The 16,053-nt window shown below is 36.5% G+C and overlaps 2 protein-coding genes across 4 annotated transcripts in view; one reads left to right on the forward strand and one right to left on the reverse strand.

Annotated features, from left to right (window-relative positions):
- Positions 1-7,314, forward strand: part of Agxt (Alanine-glyoxylate aminotransferase) — a 25,377-nt gene extending 18,063 nt beyond the window's left edge. For all 3 annotated transcript variants that reach the window (XM_070092433.1, XM_070092431.1, XM_070092432.1), the window contains exon 9: positions 4,681-7,314. In XM_070092433.1, the coding sequence (XP_069948534.1) occupies positions 4,681-4,755 (75 nt within the window). In that variant the 3' untranslated portion in view covers positions 4,756-7,314. The remainder of the gene's footprint in view (positions 1-4,680) is intronic.
- On the reverse strand, positions 5,631-15,636 carry CNPYb (protein canopy b). Its single transcript, XM_053787569.2, has 5 exons — positions 15,263-15,636; positions 13,089-13,206; positions 10,122-10,256; positions 9,601-9,685; positions 5,631-9,424 (listed from the first exon to the last, which is right to left on the reverse strand). Exons 1-5 carry the CDS (start codon positions 15,372-15,374, stop codon positions 9,191-9,193), a joined length of 684 nt encoding a protein of 227 aa, XP_053643544.1. The 5' UTR covers positions 15,375-15,636; the 3' UTR covers positions 5,631-9,190.
- Between the last annotated feature and the right edge of the window lie 417 nt (positions 15,637-16,053).

Consider the following 16,053-nt stretch of genomic DNA (forward strand, 5'->3'; position numbering starts at 1 on the left):
TATTTCATTTAAAAATTATTTTGTTTAATACTTTTGGGTGTCTGGAATGGATTAATTCTATTTCCATTATTTCTTATAGGGAAAATTAATTCGACTGATGGCAAGTTCGACTAACAGCTAGCTCTCTGGAACGGATTAATGCCGTTGGTCAATTCAATTCAATTCAATTCAATTCAGGTTTATTCTCTATAATGGTTACAATGTGGGGTTTACAGGTTTTGGGAATTTTGTGGTTTACATGTTATAAAATACTAATTACAGAGGGGGCCACTAGGACATCTAGCATGGCTAGGCATTTCGAACAGACTTAGATTAATTCTTAACATTAAATCCTTACAGATTATAGTATTAAGGCTAAGTGACTACATCATAATTTGTGAGTTTAGCAATGTGAATGCTTTTGTTTTGGCACAATACAAGGTGTCTATATTGGAGTATCATAGGTAAACTTACGACTAGTTAGGATTTATTATTTTTAGATTAAGATTAGTATTTCTGGGTTTATAGTCAGTGGGTGAGTGAGTGTAATTTTGAACCACCAGGTGGTTATCATGTAGTTAGTTGTCGGGGTGGATCAGGGAGATAAGATGTTTTCTAACTGTAGTTTTGAAAGTGATGAATGTGTCTGCAGTTCTAGAGTTTTCAGGTAGGGTGTTCCAGATTTTAGTTCCTTTGAAATACATAGAATTTTTGTAAAGGTTTAGTCGAACACAGGGAATATCATAGAGATGTTTGTGTCTGGTGTTATGCCTGTGGATCCTGTCACAACTATCAAGAAAGCATTTTAGGTCAAGGTTAATATTGGAATTGAAGGTCCTGTAGATATAGATTGCACAGTAGTAAGTGTGGATGTTCTGAACAGGGAGTAAGTTTAGATCTATGAAGAGTGGGGGGGGGGGGGTGTTGCCAGGGATGGGATTTAGTTATTATTCTTACTGTGGCTTTTTGTTGGGTTATTATTGGCTTTAGGTGTGTTGCTGCAGTTGAACCCCAAGCACAGATAGCATAGGTGAGGTATGGATATATAAGTGAATGGTATAGTGTGAGAAGGGCAGTTTGCGGTACGTAGTATCGTATCTTGCAGAGGATCCCCACCATTTTGGATACTTTTTTTGTTATGTGTTGGATATGGGTGCTGAAATTTAGGTTGTTGTCGAGGTATAGGCCAAGGAATTTGCCCTCATTATGTCTGGCAATTAGAGTGTTGTCGATCTTAATGCTAAGTTGCGCAACACCTGCTCTGCTACCAAACATAATATGTATAGTAGGGTTTGCCAGTGTTAAGTGTAAGTTTATTGGCTGTCATCCAAGTCGATATTTTGATCAGCTCCTTGTTAACAATGGTGTTGAGGGTGGCAAGATTAGGGTGGGAGATGACATAAGTCGTGTCGTCAGCAAAGAGAATGGGTTTCAGGTGTTGGGATATGTTTGGAAGATCATTGATGTAAATGAGGAAGAGCAGGGGTCCAAGGACACTTCCCTGCGGAACTCCAGTATCAAGTGGCCGTATTGATGAGGCTGTGTCTTTAATGGTGACATACTGATACCTATTAGAAAGGTAGGATTTAAAATATGCAAGTGCATGGCCTCTTATACCATAGTGGTCAAGTTTGTGGAGTAGGATGCCGTGGTCTGCTGTGTCAAACGCTTTTCTTAGGTCAATAAAAATTCCTAGTGGATATTCCTTATTTTCCAATGCTGTGTAAAGCAGGTCTAGCATTTTTATAATTGCATCATTAGTGCTTTTATTTTTCCTGAATCCAAATTGGCAGGGGTTGAGTATGTTTTGTGACGTTATAAATGAATATAGTCTCCTGTGCACAAGTTTCTCGAAGATTTTGGATAGCAATGGTAAGTTTGATATTTGCCTATAGTTGTTAACATCTGTAGGGTCACCACCTTTATGTATTGGTGTAACCCTTGCTGTCTTGAGTAGTGTCGGGAAAGTGCTAGTTTCTAGTGACTTGTTAAAAAGTAATGTATATGTCTTAAAGCATTAGTAATCAGTCAAGTATTTTCTTCTGCTTAAGTATTTTTCCCTAGGCAACTCTAAAGAACTGGGTAAATTGGAAGTTGATGGGAATGTTGTAAATCTATCCTTATTTTTTATTTTTATTATTAACGCACTGGCCGATTCCCACCAAGGCAGGGTGGCCCGAAAAAGAAAAAGTTTCACCATCATTCACTCCATCACTGTCTTGCCAGAAGGGTGCTTTACACTACAGTTTTTAAACTGCAACATTAACACCCCTCCTTCAGAGTGCAGGCACTGTACTTCCCATCTCCAGGACTCAAGTCCGGCCTGCCGGTTTCCCTGAATCCCTTCATAAATGTTACTTTGCTCACACTCCAACAGCACGTCAAGTATTAAAAACCATTTGTCTCCATTCACTCCTATCAAACACGCTCACGCATGCCTGCTGGAAGTCCAAGCCCCTCACACACAAAACCTCCTTTACCCCCTCCCTCCAACCTTTCCTAGGCTGACCCTTACCCCGCCTTCCTTCCACTACAGACTGATACACTCTTGAAGTCATTGTTTCGCTCCATTCTCTCTACATGTCCGAACCACTTCAACAACCCTTCCTCAGCCCTCTGGACAACAGTTTTGGTAATCCCACACCTCCTCCTAACTTCCAAACTACAAATTCTCTGCATTATATTCACACCACACATTGCCCTCAGACATGACATCTCCACTGCCTGCAGCCTTCTCCTCACTGCAACATTCATCACCCATGCTTCACACCCATATAAGAGCCTTGGTAAAACTATACTCTCATACATTCCCCTCTTTGCCTCCAAGGACAAAGTTCTTTGTCTCCACAGACTCCTAAGTGCACCGCTCACCCTTTTCCCTTCATCAATTCTATGATTCACCTCATCTTTCATAGACCCATCCGCTGACACGTCCACTCCCAAATATCTGAATACGTTCACCTCCTCTATACTCTCTCCCTCCAATCTGATAACCAATCTTTCATCACCTAATCTTTTTGTTATCCTCATAACCTTACTCTTTCCTATATTTACTTTTAATTTTCTTCTTTTACATACCCTACCAAATTCATCCACCAACCTCTGCAACTTCTCTTCAGAATCTCCCAAGAGCACAGTGTCATCAGCAAAGAGCAACTGTGACAACTCCCACTTTATGTGTGATTCTTTATCTTTTAACTCCATGCCTCTTGCCAAGACCCTTGCATTTACTTCTCTTACAACCCCATCTATAAATATATTTCTTATTTCTCTCCAAAAAATTCGATCTTGCAAAAATAAGAAAATACAGTAACTTCAAACTTTATTTTGAAGTCACTGGTGAAGTAATGTGGCATTGTAGATATGACCCTTAAAACTTTATGAAACTAACATTTTACTTATAATTTGCTTATGTATATTTGAATAACAAAATATTGTTTAGATTTTATTCTAATTAAAACTGTCTAACTTTACTGTTGGTCAGTATATGTTAGCACTTTTTAATATCTCATTTATCATTGCATGTCAACCTGCATAAACTGCATAGAATGATTTTTAAACTTTAATATATTTGTAATTAATGATTACTGTACAGTGGACCCCCGGTTAACGATTTTAATCCGTGCAAGAGGGATAATTGTTATGCGAAATAATCGTTATGCGAATGAATTTTCCCCATAAGAAATAATGGAAATAAAATTAATCCGTGCAAGACGCCCAAAAGTATGAAAAAATTTTTTTTTTACCACATGAAATGTTAATTTTAATACACACAAACTGAAAAAGGCATGCACAATTACACGACACTTACTTTTATTGAAGATCTGGTGATGATTGATGGGATGGGAGGAGGGGAGAGCATTATCTTCTTACTGTTTAGAAGGGGAATCCCCTTCCATTACGACTTGAGGTAGCAAGTCCTTTTCCGGGGTTACTTCCCTTCTTCTTTTAATGCCACTAGGACCAGCTTGAGAGTCACTGGACCTCTGTCGCACAACAAATCTGTCCATAGAGCTCTGTACCTCCCGTTCCTTTACGATTTGTCTAAAATGGGCCACAACATTGTCATTGAAATAGTCACCAGCACGGCTTGCAACAGCTGTGTCAGGGTGATTTTCATCTATAAAGGTTTGCAGTTCAACCCACTGTGCACACATTTCCTTAATCTTTGAAGTAAGCACAATGGATTCCACAACTGGCATAGGCTTCTCAGGGTTAGCCCCAAATCCTTCAAAATCTTTCTTAATTTCCATACTAATTCTCACCCTTTTTACCACAGGGTTGGCACTAGAAGCTTTCTTGGGGCCCATGGTCACTTATTTTCCAGAAACAGCACCGAAAACACTGTAATAATACGAAATATTCCGAGTGTATGCTTGGATGTTACCGCGGAGGCTGGCTGGTAAACAATGGGACGGCCGGCACATGTGAGGCTGGCTGAGGGCACATTGGACGCGTCTCGGACGAAAATCGGTAAGCGGGTTTTTAATCGGTATGCGCGGCAAAAATTTTGCGATAAAAGTAATCGGTATGCGGAAAAATCGCTATGTGATGCCATCGTTATGCGGGGGTCCACTGTATTTCCTTACTGTATATATTTCTGTAATGCACCTGAGAATGCACTTGTGGCAAGATCTGTATTGAAATGTTGCAGCAATTACTGTCTTTAGTAACATTAAATGAACCACATTATTCACACAGGTACCAGGTGGAAGTAAGTGGTGGTTTGGGACCTACTGCGGGCAAAGTGTGGAGAATTGGCCTCATGGGTTATAATTGCATCCCAGAAAATGTGGACAAGGTACTGAAGATTATGAAAGAAGCTTTAGCAAATGAACCATTATTAAAAAGCAATTTGTAATGTCAGGCTTTTAATTAGGATCATAAGGACTTTGTGGTGTTCCACAAAGGAACTGATGGTGTATGTTTCAAAGTGAATAATACATTTGCAGTAAATCAACAGATTCCCATAAAGATTATTTTTTTTTTTTTTTTACAGTAACTTGGACCAATATTTGGACAATATAATTTCTTCTGGCTGTCTGACCAGTCTTAATATATGCGATAATTAGATAACTAAAGATTATTTTAAACTTGGTTCATGCAATGATACTTTTCCTTGACTACACATATGTGTGGTACAGTGTGTTTAATTAAGTATAGAATGGAAGCTAGAAGGGGCAAGGGTTATTCCAGAATGGTTGGAAGGAAAGGGTGAGAAAAAGTGGCTTTTGAGTTTTAGGAACCTGGCCATCTGGCAGGCTTGTACGAGTATACTATATAGAAGTTTAATGGACTTGCTGTTGGTTTGAGAGCAAGGTAATTATTCTGAAGGTATTTAGGAAATGCCAGTTAACCAGACTTAAGGGTCCAGGAAATGGGAAGAGGAGTACCCGCACTCTGAAGGAGGGCTGATGATGTTGCAGTCAAAGGGAAATCGGAATTGTGACATCACACTTTTGGAAAGGGTGATTGAATGAATGATGGTGCATACATTTTCTTATTTGGGTCACACCACCTTGACAGAAAACAGCACTTGGGATAAAGAAAAAAAAAGCATATTTGTTTTCAGCTTAATGCAGCACTGTATGACCCTTATGGGTTTAGCTCTTAGTTATGATTATAATAATTTGAGGTTAATAATAGGGGTCTTTCATGTTTATTATTAGGTTATTATTATAGTTTTACATATTAAAACTTATACAATAGGTAAGTTGTCAAACTGCATTATTGTATAGAAATGTTAATTTTCTCATTTTACTACTTAAAATATATCCAGTTTCATATATTTAGTAAAATTTATGTATAACATTAAAAATCTAGTCACATTACTATTTACATAAAAAATTCTAATTATTTTAAAGATCTGAGTGATCAGAGTTAAAAACATCAGACTAATCAAATACTTTTAAAATTTTGATTCCTAAGCTTTCTATAACTACACTATTTATGGAGTTTCTTAAAGAGTGATACTTTACTAAAAATGTATTAAGCACTAACATGTAAGAATAGTGAACTAATTGGGTTTAAATCCCCATGGAAGCACACCCACAAAAGTAATGAAATGGCATTACAGTATTATTACAATGATTTTTTTTTTCAAGTCGGCCGTCTCCCACCGAAGCAGGGTGATAATAATAATACGTAATTAATAATATATAATCAATAATAATAATAATACATAATTAATAATATGTAATTAATAATAATCCGAGGGAAGCACTAAACTTTTAGGGTCGTACAGCACACAGGAAATCAGAGGCAATCAGGTTTGATTTAAGGGAGTATAGGTCCACTTCCATGGATCAAGAGCTCCCTCACTAGTATCAAGGCATCTCAAGGGAATAAAATGGCATAAAAAAAAGCATAGGTGTTCAAAATTTGGTACAAAGCAAGAGTGATGGGTCATTTAAAGGTGGTTTGATGTTAACAACTTTTGCCCTTAAAGGGCGGTATCTCGATATCAGTGATGACCCCTTGATGCAAAGAACTGGACCCCTCTTAAATTTCCTTGAATCAAACCTAATTCTCTCCTATTTCCCCAGGTGCTGTATGATCCCTAAGTAAAATAATAGTATAATTTAGAGTTTATACTATTTATAAATATATGGTTTAAACGTAATGTCTATGTGTCAAAAATTATTAGTAAAATATTTATATGACAATGAAGCTGGGAAATTTAAGAGAGGCTTAGTCTGTTAACATTAACACTTTGCCAAAGCTCAATAAATATTACATATCAAGAGGAAATAATTTCATACCAGGAATGATTAAGTTACTTACTGTATTATGAATTTTATTATATACTGCACTATATTATGTAAACTGTAACTAAGTAATGGTGAATTAATTAATTACCACATTGTGTAGTGTGCAATTTAATTACCTTGAGAACTACAAATTTCTAAGAACTTTTGTGATCTCTCAATTGCATTCTCAAGGACTATACTTGGAAAGCATGACTGAGGGAACATGAAAGTGCTTGGAATTTAATGCCTTTTCAACATGATTAAATTGCATATTAAAATATCACTTGTTTCTTGTGATTTGATTATATCATGTACAGTAAAAATTATGAAGTGCAATTACAATACAAGTTGATATAACCTATCAACAGTATTTTGGTCTGTATGTACACTGCAGATAAGCAGGAGTGGGATGGGAGATTTTATAGTCTTGATTCACCCCAGTATACATGAAAGAAAATACATAGTACACTATCAGCTGCAACTCATTTCAGTTACACACAATCATGTGAATAAAATCTATATTGTACTGTTGTATTTTTACACAAACATTCACAAGCAAATTAATAAAAATGTTTACCCTGCTTAACTGACTGATACTTCTATCCTTGTTCATGTGTCAATGAATCTTGCCTAGGTTAACTAGAAAAAAACAGATACACTATCAACCCTTGAAAGGTGGTGTGGTGCCTTCATGCTGGTGAAGGGCTCCTAATCTTTCCTTGGATCAAATCTGATTACCTCATTTTCCAGGCACTGTATGAACTTGTAGGTTTAGTACTTTCCCATTAGTATAATAATACAGTATCAATACTGTACCAAGAAACAGTTTAAAATTACTTAAAGGATGAATTCAAATTAGCATGTAAAAATTGGATGGAGGTGGCAATTCAATGTACAGTATACTAGACACCCAGCTAAAAAATATTAAGTTATTAATAATAATGCAAAAAGAGTATTGTGTCAGACTGTCACATTTATGAGAGAGGGTGAGAGAGAGTATTAGAGAAGGGAGTGAGACAAATAAATGTAGTAATCTGTGTATTATATATCAGAGCATTAAAAACAGAGTACAGTAAAATGAACTAGTAATACTGTATATTTAACCCTTTGACTGTTTTCGACGTATAAATACGTCTTACGAGCCAATGTTTCTGACGTATATATACTCAATAATTCTAGCGGCTTCAAATCAAGTGGGAGAAAGCTGGTAGGCCCACATGTGAGAGAATGGGTCTGTGTGGTCAGTGTGCACCACATAAAAAAAATCCTGCAGCACACATTGCGTAATGAGAAAAAAAAAACTGATCGTTTTTTTTTGGAATAAAACGCCGACTTTGAGGTATATTTTCGTATAGTATTTATCGTTGTATTCACGTTTTCATGGTCTTAGGTGATAAAATGGAAAACATATTACAGAAATAGAGATGATTTTCATTACTTTTATGATGAAAACGACCTTGAAACTGAGCTCAAAGTAGCAGAAATGTTCGATTTTTACCAATGTTCAAGAGTAAATAAATCACACCACACGTCAAATACACGTCAACTGGGGAGTCTAATATTCTTTCACTAGTGCACTGATATTATTTATACCATTTTTACAATAATGCAGTCGTCTGCATAACAGTAAATTTTGTATTTTTTTGTATGAATAAAAAATCAAAATAGAAAGCAATAATAATATAAGAGGGGCCTAGAGATGTGACTAATGAACAGAGCATATGTTATTTTAGTGCCACGAATGTCTACCTTGTTTATTCTGGACCCTATTTTCAAATTGGCATCTTTTTTATTTTGCGTGAAATTGGCCAAATTGCCAATTTCTGACCACCATATTGGGTAGTCCAAATTAGTAAATGGGAGGTTTCTTGTACTCAGCTGATAGATAAAATGGAGTTCTAAAGAAATAGCTATGAGTTTGGTCAACTGGAACAATGGAATTGGCTGAAAATTGGGCTCAAAGTCGGCGAAATCGCCGATACGCATATGTCGCCGAGACCGCTAACTTCGCGGGAGCATAATTCCACGAGTTTTCGACCAAATTTCGAACTTTTGGTGTCATTACCATCGGGAAAAGATTCTCTATCATTTCATAAGAAAAAATAATTTTTTTTTTTTTTCAAAAATTGAGCGACATAGAATGACAGTTTCAGAGAGGGGCCTGAAACAGTCAAAGGGTTAAAACCAGCTGGTGAGACTGATCCAGAAAATATTACACTTATGATTAAAAGTAAGATGTCATGGAAACAAAGTGAGGTAATCAAAATGGAATGTGAAATTACACAGTAATGGGTATCTGGTAATATTATGCCATTTCCAATAAGCTGGAAAAATACATCATGAGCTACATGGCTAACTAAATTAATGTAAGTGTGGCATTATAAAATCTTATTACCCCATGCACTAAGCTGAAAACCCTATGACCAAACCCTAAAAAATGATTGCTAGTACAAACAATTGCATTATAATTCAGATTTTCTCGTTTTCTCAGAGTCTCCTTTCTTCCTTTTGTCATTTCTTTTTGTCTCTTTGTGGCCTTCACTGGAATTGCTGTCAATGTCTTCCCCAAAGGGCTGAGAGAGACAATTCCTTTCTTCAAGAATTTTCAAACAAACAGCTTCTTGAAGACTGGTCTCTTGATCTCCAAAATACCAATCACTAATGTCTTCCTCGTAATCCTCAATGAAACCCTCACACTGAAAAAACAAACTGTTAAATGTCTAAAAAAAAAAAAAAAAAATGACATTCACAAAATAATGTATAGTTGTATGTACAACTGTATTAGTTTAAGTATACCTCATCTAACTGCTAAATTCTTATTTAACACTTGAACAAATGAGAGTATCCAACTGCTAATACTTCAGATGCTCACCTGAGTCTTCAAATGCGCTACTTCTGCTGAAGGTTCATCCCATAGCTCCTGAGGAATTCCAAGGTCAACTTTCACACCCTTGTTTCTGTAATATAAAAGTAGCAGTTCTGTATACAAACTACTGTTAATGTGCACTTTGTTAATGGATACGTTTATTTTAATCGGAAAAGTGCTAAACCAAAGGGGTCAAACCACCTGGGGTAAGGGAGATATCAGCTTTGATCCAAGAAGGAAAAAAAAAAAAAAAAAAAAAAAAAAAAAAAAAAAAAAAAAAAAAAAGAGTCCAGTTCCTTGAATCAACAGCCTCCTCACTGGCATCAGAATGTTCCCCTTGAAGGAATAAAAATGCATAAACTGTCAAAAATGGCATTATGTCAAGTCATAAAACTTTGACTTGCAAGAACTGATGATGACCAGTGAGGCAGGTTATGGCTATAGTATTCAATACAAGATGATAAATAAAAAATTGCAATTAATCACCATTATATTATGAACAAGCATGAAAATTAGTCAATAATTACACAAGACTGTGAAGTGTCTGGAAGGTTTGACTCATCTTCTTGGCCCAACGAGTGGAATCTTTCCGCTCCTTGTGAACCCGGTAATCGAGCATACCTTCGCACACCTCCTCTAGCGTTTCCACCAGCCTCAGCTCTCTGTGTATATAATTCCCAGTGTTAGCTTATGATACAGTAGTTCACGTGCGCTAAGTACAATAATTCAAAATTATAAGTACAGCCTCTTCTCACTTAACGACATAGTTCCGTTGCTAAAACCACATTGGTAAGTGAGGAGCATACTAATGGCAGTGGGTTTGTGTCAACTATCTTTGATATTGTTTTAGTGTCACCTTTGCACCATTTGTAACATTCTGGTATATTTTTAAATGTTTATACAGTAGTGTACTGTATATTGTAATTAACAGTATAGAAGAAATCAGCTCTAATATACATTATTTAGGCATGCATACTGGTCAGAGAGCCTGTCATAAGTCTGAGGAGTCAATAAACGAGTACATCGCTAAGTAAGGAGAGGCTGTATTTCCATTTCCATACATGCATACCATATTGTGCCAAAAGATACTGAAGTTTACCACAAGTGATGTGAGAGGAAAAAACAACTGAGTCATGTATGAGGAATTATTTCAACTTCATTCTCATGTGCACAAAGGTTATAATACTTACAGCGAAACCTCGGTACTTGAACTTAATTCATTCCAGAAGGCTGTTTGAGTTCTGAACAAATTTTTCCCACAAGGAATAATGTAAATTAGATTAATCCATTTCAGACCCTCAAAAATACACTTACAGCGATTTTGCAGTGTAGTTTTGTATGGTATTTATAATCGTATTCTCATTTTATTGGTCTCGTCTGATAGAATGAAAGATATATTACAGAAATATAGATGATTTTGAATGGTTTACAGAATAAAAGTACTTTCAAATTGAGCTCAAAGTAGTGGAAATGTTCGATTTTTGTTGATGTTCAAGAAATACAATGTTGTGTAATTATGCTAATATTAGTAATAGAGGTTATTTATCTATCAAATTTATTCCAACTTGATATCAAAAACACGATAGATAACCTAGAAGCACAATAAAGACACTGAAATTAATAATAAAAGCCATATATATGGAGAGGCGAAGGTGGTGTTTACATGAGGGTAAACATGCTCTAAGCAATATTATTTTTGGTTGGCTGTTATCACTAATCTTTTTAGGCCCCATGGTGACTTATTTATACAAATATAAAAGAACACCAAAAAATGCAAAGAAATACAAAATAGTTTACAGTGAAGTTCAGCAGAGTTTTGGACTGAGCGACAGCTGCAGGGAGATTGACGCACATGTTCTGGCAGGTCATGTTCATTTTGTTGTGTACCAAGCAAACAGTCGACTACTGAGCAATTTCTTTAACCAAACAAAGCGTTCGAGTACCAAATTGTTCAAGTACAGAGCTGTTTGAGTACCGAGGTTCCACTGTACACCCCCTCAAGGAAGGCTCCTTGACGCTGGTGAGGGGCTCTTGATCTAGGGAATTGGATCTGTGCTCCAGTTCCCTGAATTAAGCCTGAATGCCTTCCATCCCCCCATAGGCGCTGTATAATCCTACGGGTTTAGTGCTTCCCCCTTGATTATAATAATAATCCACTGTACACTGTGCTGAGTATTTTGCACTAAACACGTTATTTTATATTATCCAACTAGAAATAACATAACAGTATCCTGTAATAAAAAAAAATGTGGTCTTGACAAATAAAACTTATATAATCTGACATGCAAAGTAAATAAACAATTACCATTTCTATTTTTTGCTAAGCTGAGAAAAAATGCTCTGCAATAAACCCTTGATTTAGCAAACTTATAGGGAGGAGTTGGTGGCTGGTAATGACAACTGTGGTGGATAGATAAGTTTTATTATCATGACTTGAACAATAATGAAAATTTTTATAACCAACAAAGTCCACTGGTTAAAGAAGTCCAGAAAACAATGGACTTTGTTGTTTTCGAATTAGTTGACCCAGTGGATTTTGTGTATTTCCAAAGTCCATTAAACCAAGGTTCACTAAATCAGCAGATTACTGTACTTTGCTACCCTGTCAAGGAATATTCCTCGATCAAGGAATTCGACCTGACCTACATTTCCTTGGTTCAAACCTGATTGCTTCAATCATCACTGCTGATCAATGACATTCAACAGAGGAGATCTTCACTATGGCTGTCACATACAGTAGTTCCTATAAGTGTATTATTGGTACATTTGTTGCTTGAATCCCCCAGGTGCCGTATGACTCCTTACAAATTTAGTGCTAGCCCCCTCCATGAATGAATGATAGTATGCTTTACATAAAACAAAATATGCAAAATGTATATGGGAAGCTGACAAGGGACAATGTTTATATTTGAATAGGTCACAGTAAAGGCAAGGTTGTATTCTATATAAAACAATACTTTATCAACAAAAACTGAATATTATATTAGTTATTTGCCAAAGATAACTTGACAGATATTTCATTAGGTAATGAATATAAAATGTGATAAAGTATCGTAGTTTGCTTCATATAGCATAATGATTATGGAGTGAAAAATTAAACATGACAGCTACAAAGAGACTGAATGGAACTTATTAAATACACAATATACATGCTTCATGTGAAGGCTACTGTAAAATACTTTTATTGTATAATTCTGAAATCTCTCCGAATGTTTTTTATTAATCGGGAATAAAATTGAAAAATATGAAATTAGCACCATTGTAATAATGGTGCCCAGAGGAGATATGACTTTGATCACTGCAATACAAGCTTCATTAAATACAATACGATAATGGGCATAAACAATTAAATTATGTAAACAGTAAAACAAAAAAGAACCTGGAAAAAATTAAGGGTAAATTTTAACAAATATGAACCATAAAATAGATACTTTATATTACATCAGTGATACCTATTACAAGGAAAAAGTCATTATTGACACTACTGTACTTACGATTTGTTATATTTTGTTTTCTTTTTCTTGGCGTCTATATTATATCCTGTTTCTATAACCCCAGATGAGTCTTTAGCTTCCAGTCTCTCACCAACCTCCTTAGCCACCAGTTTACACACTGCAAAAATAATTATATGTAATGTATGATTTGTATGTACAGTTCACCAATTTTTTTAAACATAAGTACAATACAGTAAACCCTATCACAGCATGAAGTTTCCTATAAATTGATTGTACCATAAAACTGTTACCTGACATGAAGAAAATATGGGAAAAGTAGGGTGCATTACGGAAATATTGCTACAGTAGCACTTTGGCTCCTCAAGGAGGGCGCTGTATAGTCCTTGTGGCTTAGCGCTTCTTTTTTGATTATAATAATAATAATCCTCAAGGAGGGTTTCCTGGATGCTGGTGAGGGGGTCTTGATACAGGGAATTGGACTTGTCCTTCCGTTTCTTAGACCAAACTTGTCTCTCATTCCCCAGGTACTATATCCCCTGTGAGTTTAGCATTTCCCTATGAAATAATAACAATAATACTGTAATAATAATAATATAGTTTTTCTTGAAATGGAAGAGTGTGGAGGGGGTTGATATGAGTCTACTTGGTTAAGGTTCCTGTGTTAATGTGGATGCAGAATTGTCAGTAGTTAATGGTTAAATTGGATGCTCAAGTCTTATGTGATGCACCTCAGATATGTTTTACCCTGTTGCACTTTGTGGAGCTAGCAGGAAAGCTTAATGCTGTGAAGAAGACTATGCTTTTTAAAATCTTAAAAACATCCAGTACAAAACATACACTCTTGTAAAAGATGTCTTTCCTTCTCACACACACACACACACACACATACATACACACACACATAGTTGGACAGGACTTTGTTAAGTTTATTTAGGTACAGGTCCACATAAATAAAATTATCATACATAGTAACATATGTGTAAATTGCCTAGGATAACCCCCAAAAAAGTCAAAGTGACTTATTTCCATTGACAGCTAAACAAAATTCTTACAGTGCTAGACCATAAACTATATAAGGCCCAATCCAATTTTTTAATTAAGCAAATGAAATTGCTCAAATTAAAAACAAATGAATCCTGGAGTATACCTGGAGTACTAATTCAGTGAAATATCTGGGAATCCCCTTTGATCCAAGCCTGTCAGGAGAACTAATAGGGAACAGTGTCTACCTACTGAAGCTCGAAGGACCCTTTGTCTAGCTCTCATACAATGTATTATAGACTACTCTTCCTGTTCATGGTACTCTACCTTAGCAAATAAACTGAAAGATAAGCTACAAATCACCCAGAACAAAATGGTAAGATTCATTCTGGACCTGGATCCAAGACAACATTGAGGACAGAATGAATTACAACTGGATATGGTGAATGTTGAAGACAGTAAAATAACTGAAATTATATTACATTTATAAAATTGCTCACAACCAGTATCCCCAGTATCTTACTGCCGGGAACCAAAGCAATTATAGTACTAGGTTAAGTGAGAACAACTTTGTAGTACCCACAGTCAGTAGTCAGGCTTCAAGGACATTTTATTGTACAACAATAAAGGAATGGAATAGACTACCTGTACATGTTGAAGCCTCTCAGTATGAGCCAGTTCAAGACAGCCAAAATGTACCTAATGAATATGGCTACAGAAACAGAGGAGAGTGATTTCTTCTATATTTAACATACATGTATAATGATCTGATACTATATTTAATGTCAATGTAAGTATCTGATTTTTACCTTACCCCTACTGTTCACATCATTAAGAGACTTATCTTTTTTAACCTTTAAATACAATTAATACTTATCGCAAGGACCTCAATGGAAATAAGTCACCCTGTCTGACTTTCTTGGGTTATCCTAGATAATCTACACATATGCTGCTATGTATGATAATTTATTTAACTTCGTAGCTTAGGCTGGTTGGTGGCTTGGACCTGCCTAGCATGGGCCAGTAGGCCTGCTGCAGTGCTCCTTCCTTATGTTAATTTACGTGTACCTGTATCTGAATAAACTTACCTACAGTGCCTGGGGGAATTGGAGGCATTCAGGCTCGATCCAAGGAAGGAAAGAGCAGGTCCAATTCCTTGGATCAAGAGCCCCTTAACGGCATCAAGAAGCTTCCCGTGAAGGAACTAGAGCCCAGTCCTTGGGCACACCCACCTTCACAGTCGGTAGCAAATTTGACGCCATAATCCTCTTCCTCGATGTTCCTGCCACAGGAGGCCACCTGCACCAGTGCCACCAGTGCCACCATACACACTCTCACCTCCATCACTACCTTATCCACCTCGTTATTTTGTAATTTTTGCAAATGAGTGAAGGCGGGGACTATACAAAAGGACTACAATTAAAAAAATCGTATACAGGCTGCCGTCATAGCCTTGTTCTACAGTGGCTGGTATATCAGGCTTCAGCCTGCACGTGGACCTCAGACACAGGCATTGGAGACTATTTTTATAATCAGGGAAGCTGGGAACTGTTATTGTTGTTGTCGTTGGAGTGAAGGGTTGCGACGGTCTTAGAACCGTTAGTAAGTAAGTAAGTTTATTCAGGTATACACAAACACTGCCACCGCAGTATATAAGCCACCTCTCTGGCCCTGTGCTGCACTTCCTACAAGAGTGATGGACTGAACACATCGATTCCAGGTTGAAGGACTGATTACCTCAAACTTCTACTCTCCTTAGCCATTTCTACTTTGTATTGGACTGATGAAGCCACGGTGTGGCGAAACGTTTCTTCAATAAAGATTCCCATGTGTTGCATAAGTGTCTCAATTCTTCATAATGCTCCAGTGCATGACCCTGTTTCTGTCCACACACTTTGTATTTTATGTCATTGACATCGTCATACAAACCGAACTGTCAGGGATATTTATAACCTAGTCTTAGTCTAGCAGCAACATCTTGCAATTTACTGACTGTAAAGTTAGGATAGGTAAGGTTTGTCAG

Source organism: Cherax quadricarinatus, chromosome 39 (assembly GCF_038502225.1).
Source record: "Cherax quadricarinatus isolate ZL_2023a chromosome 39, ASM3850222v1, whole genome shotgun sequence".
NCBI lineage: Eukaryota > Metazoa > Arthropoda > Malacostraca > Decapoda > Parastacidae > Cherax > Cherax quadricarinatus.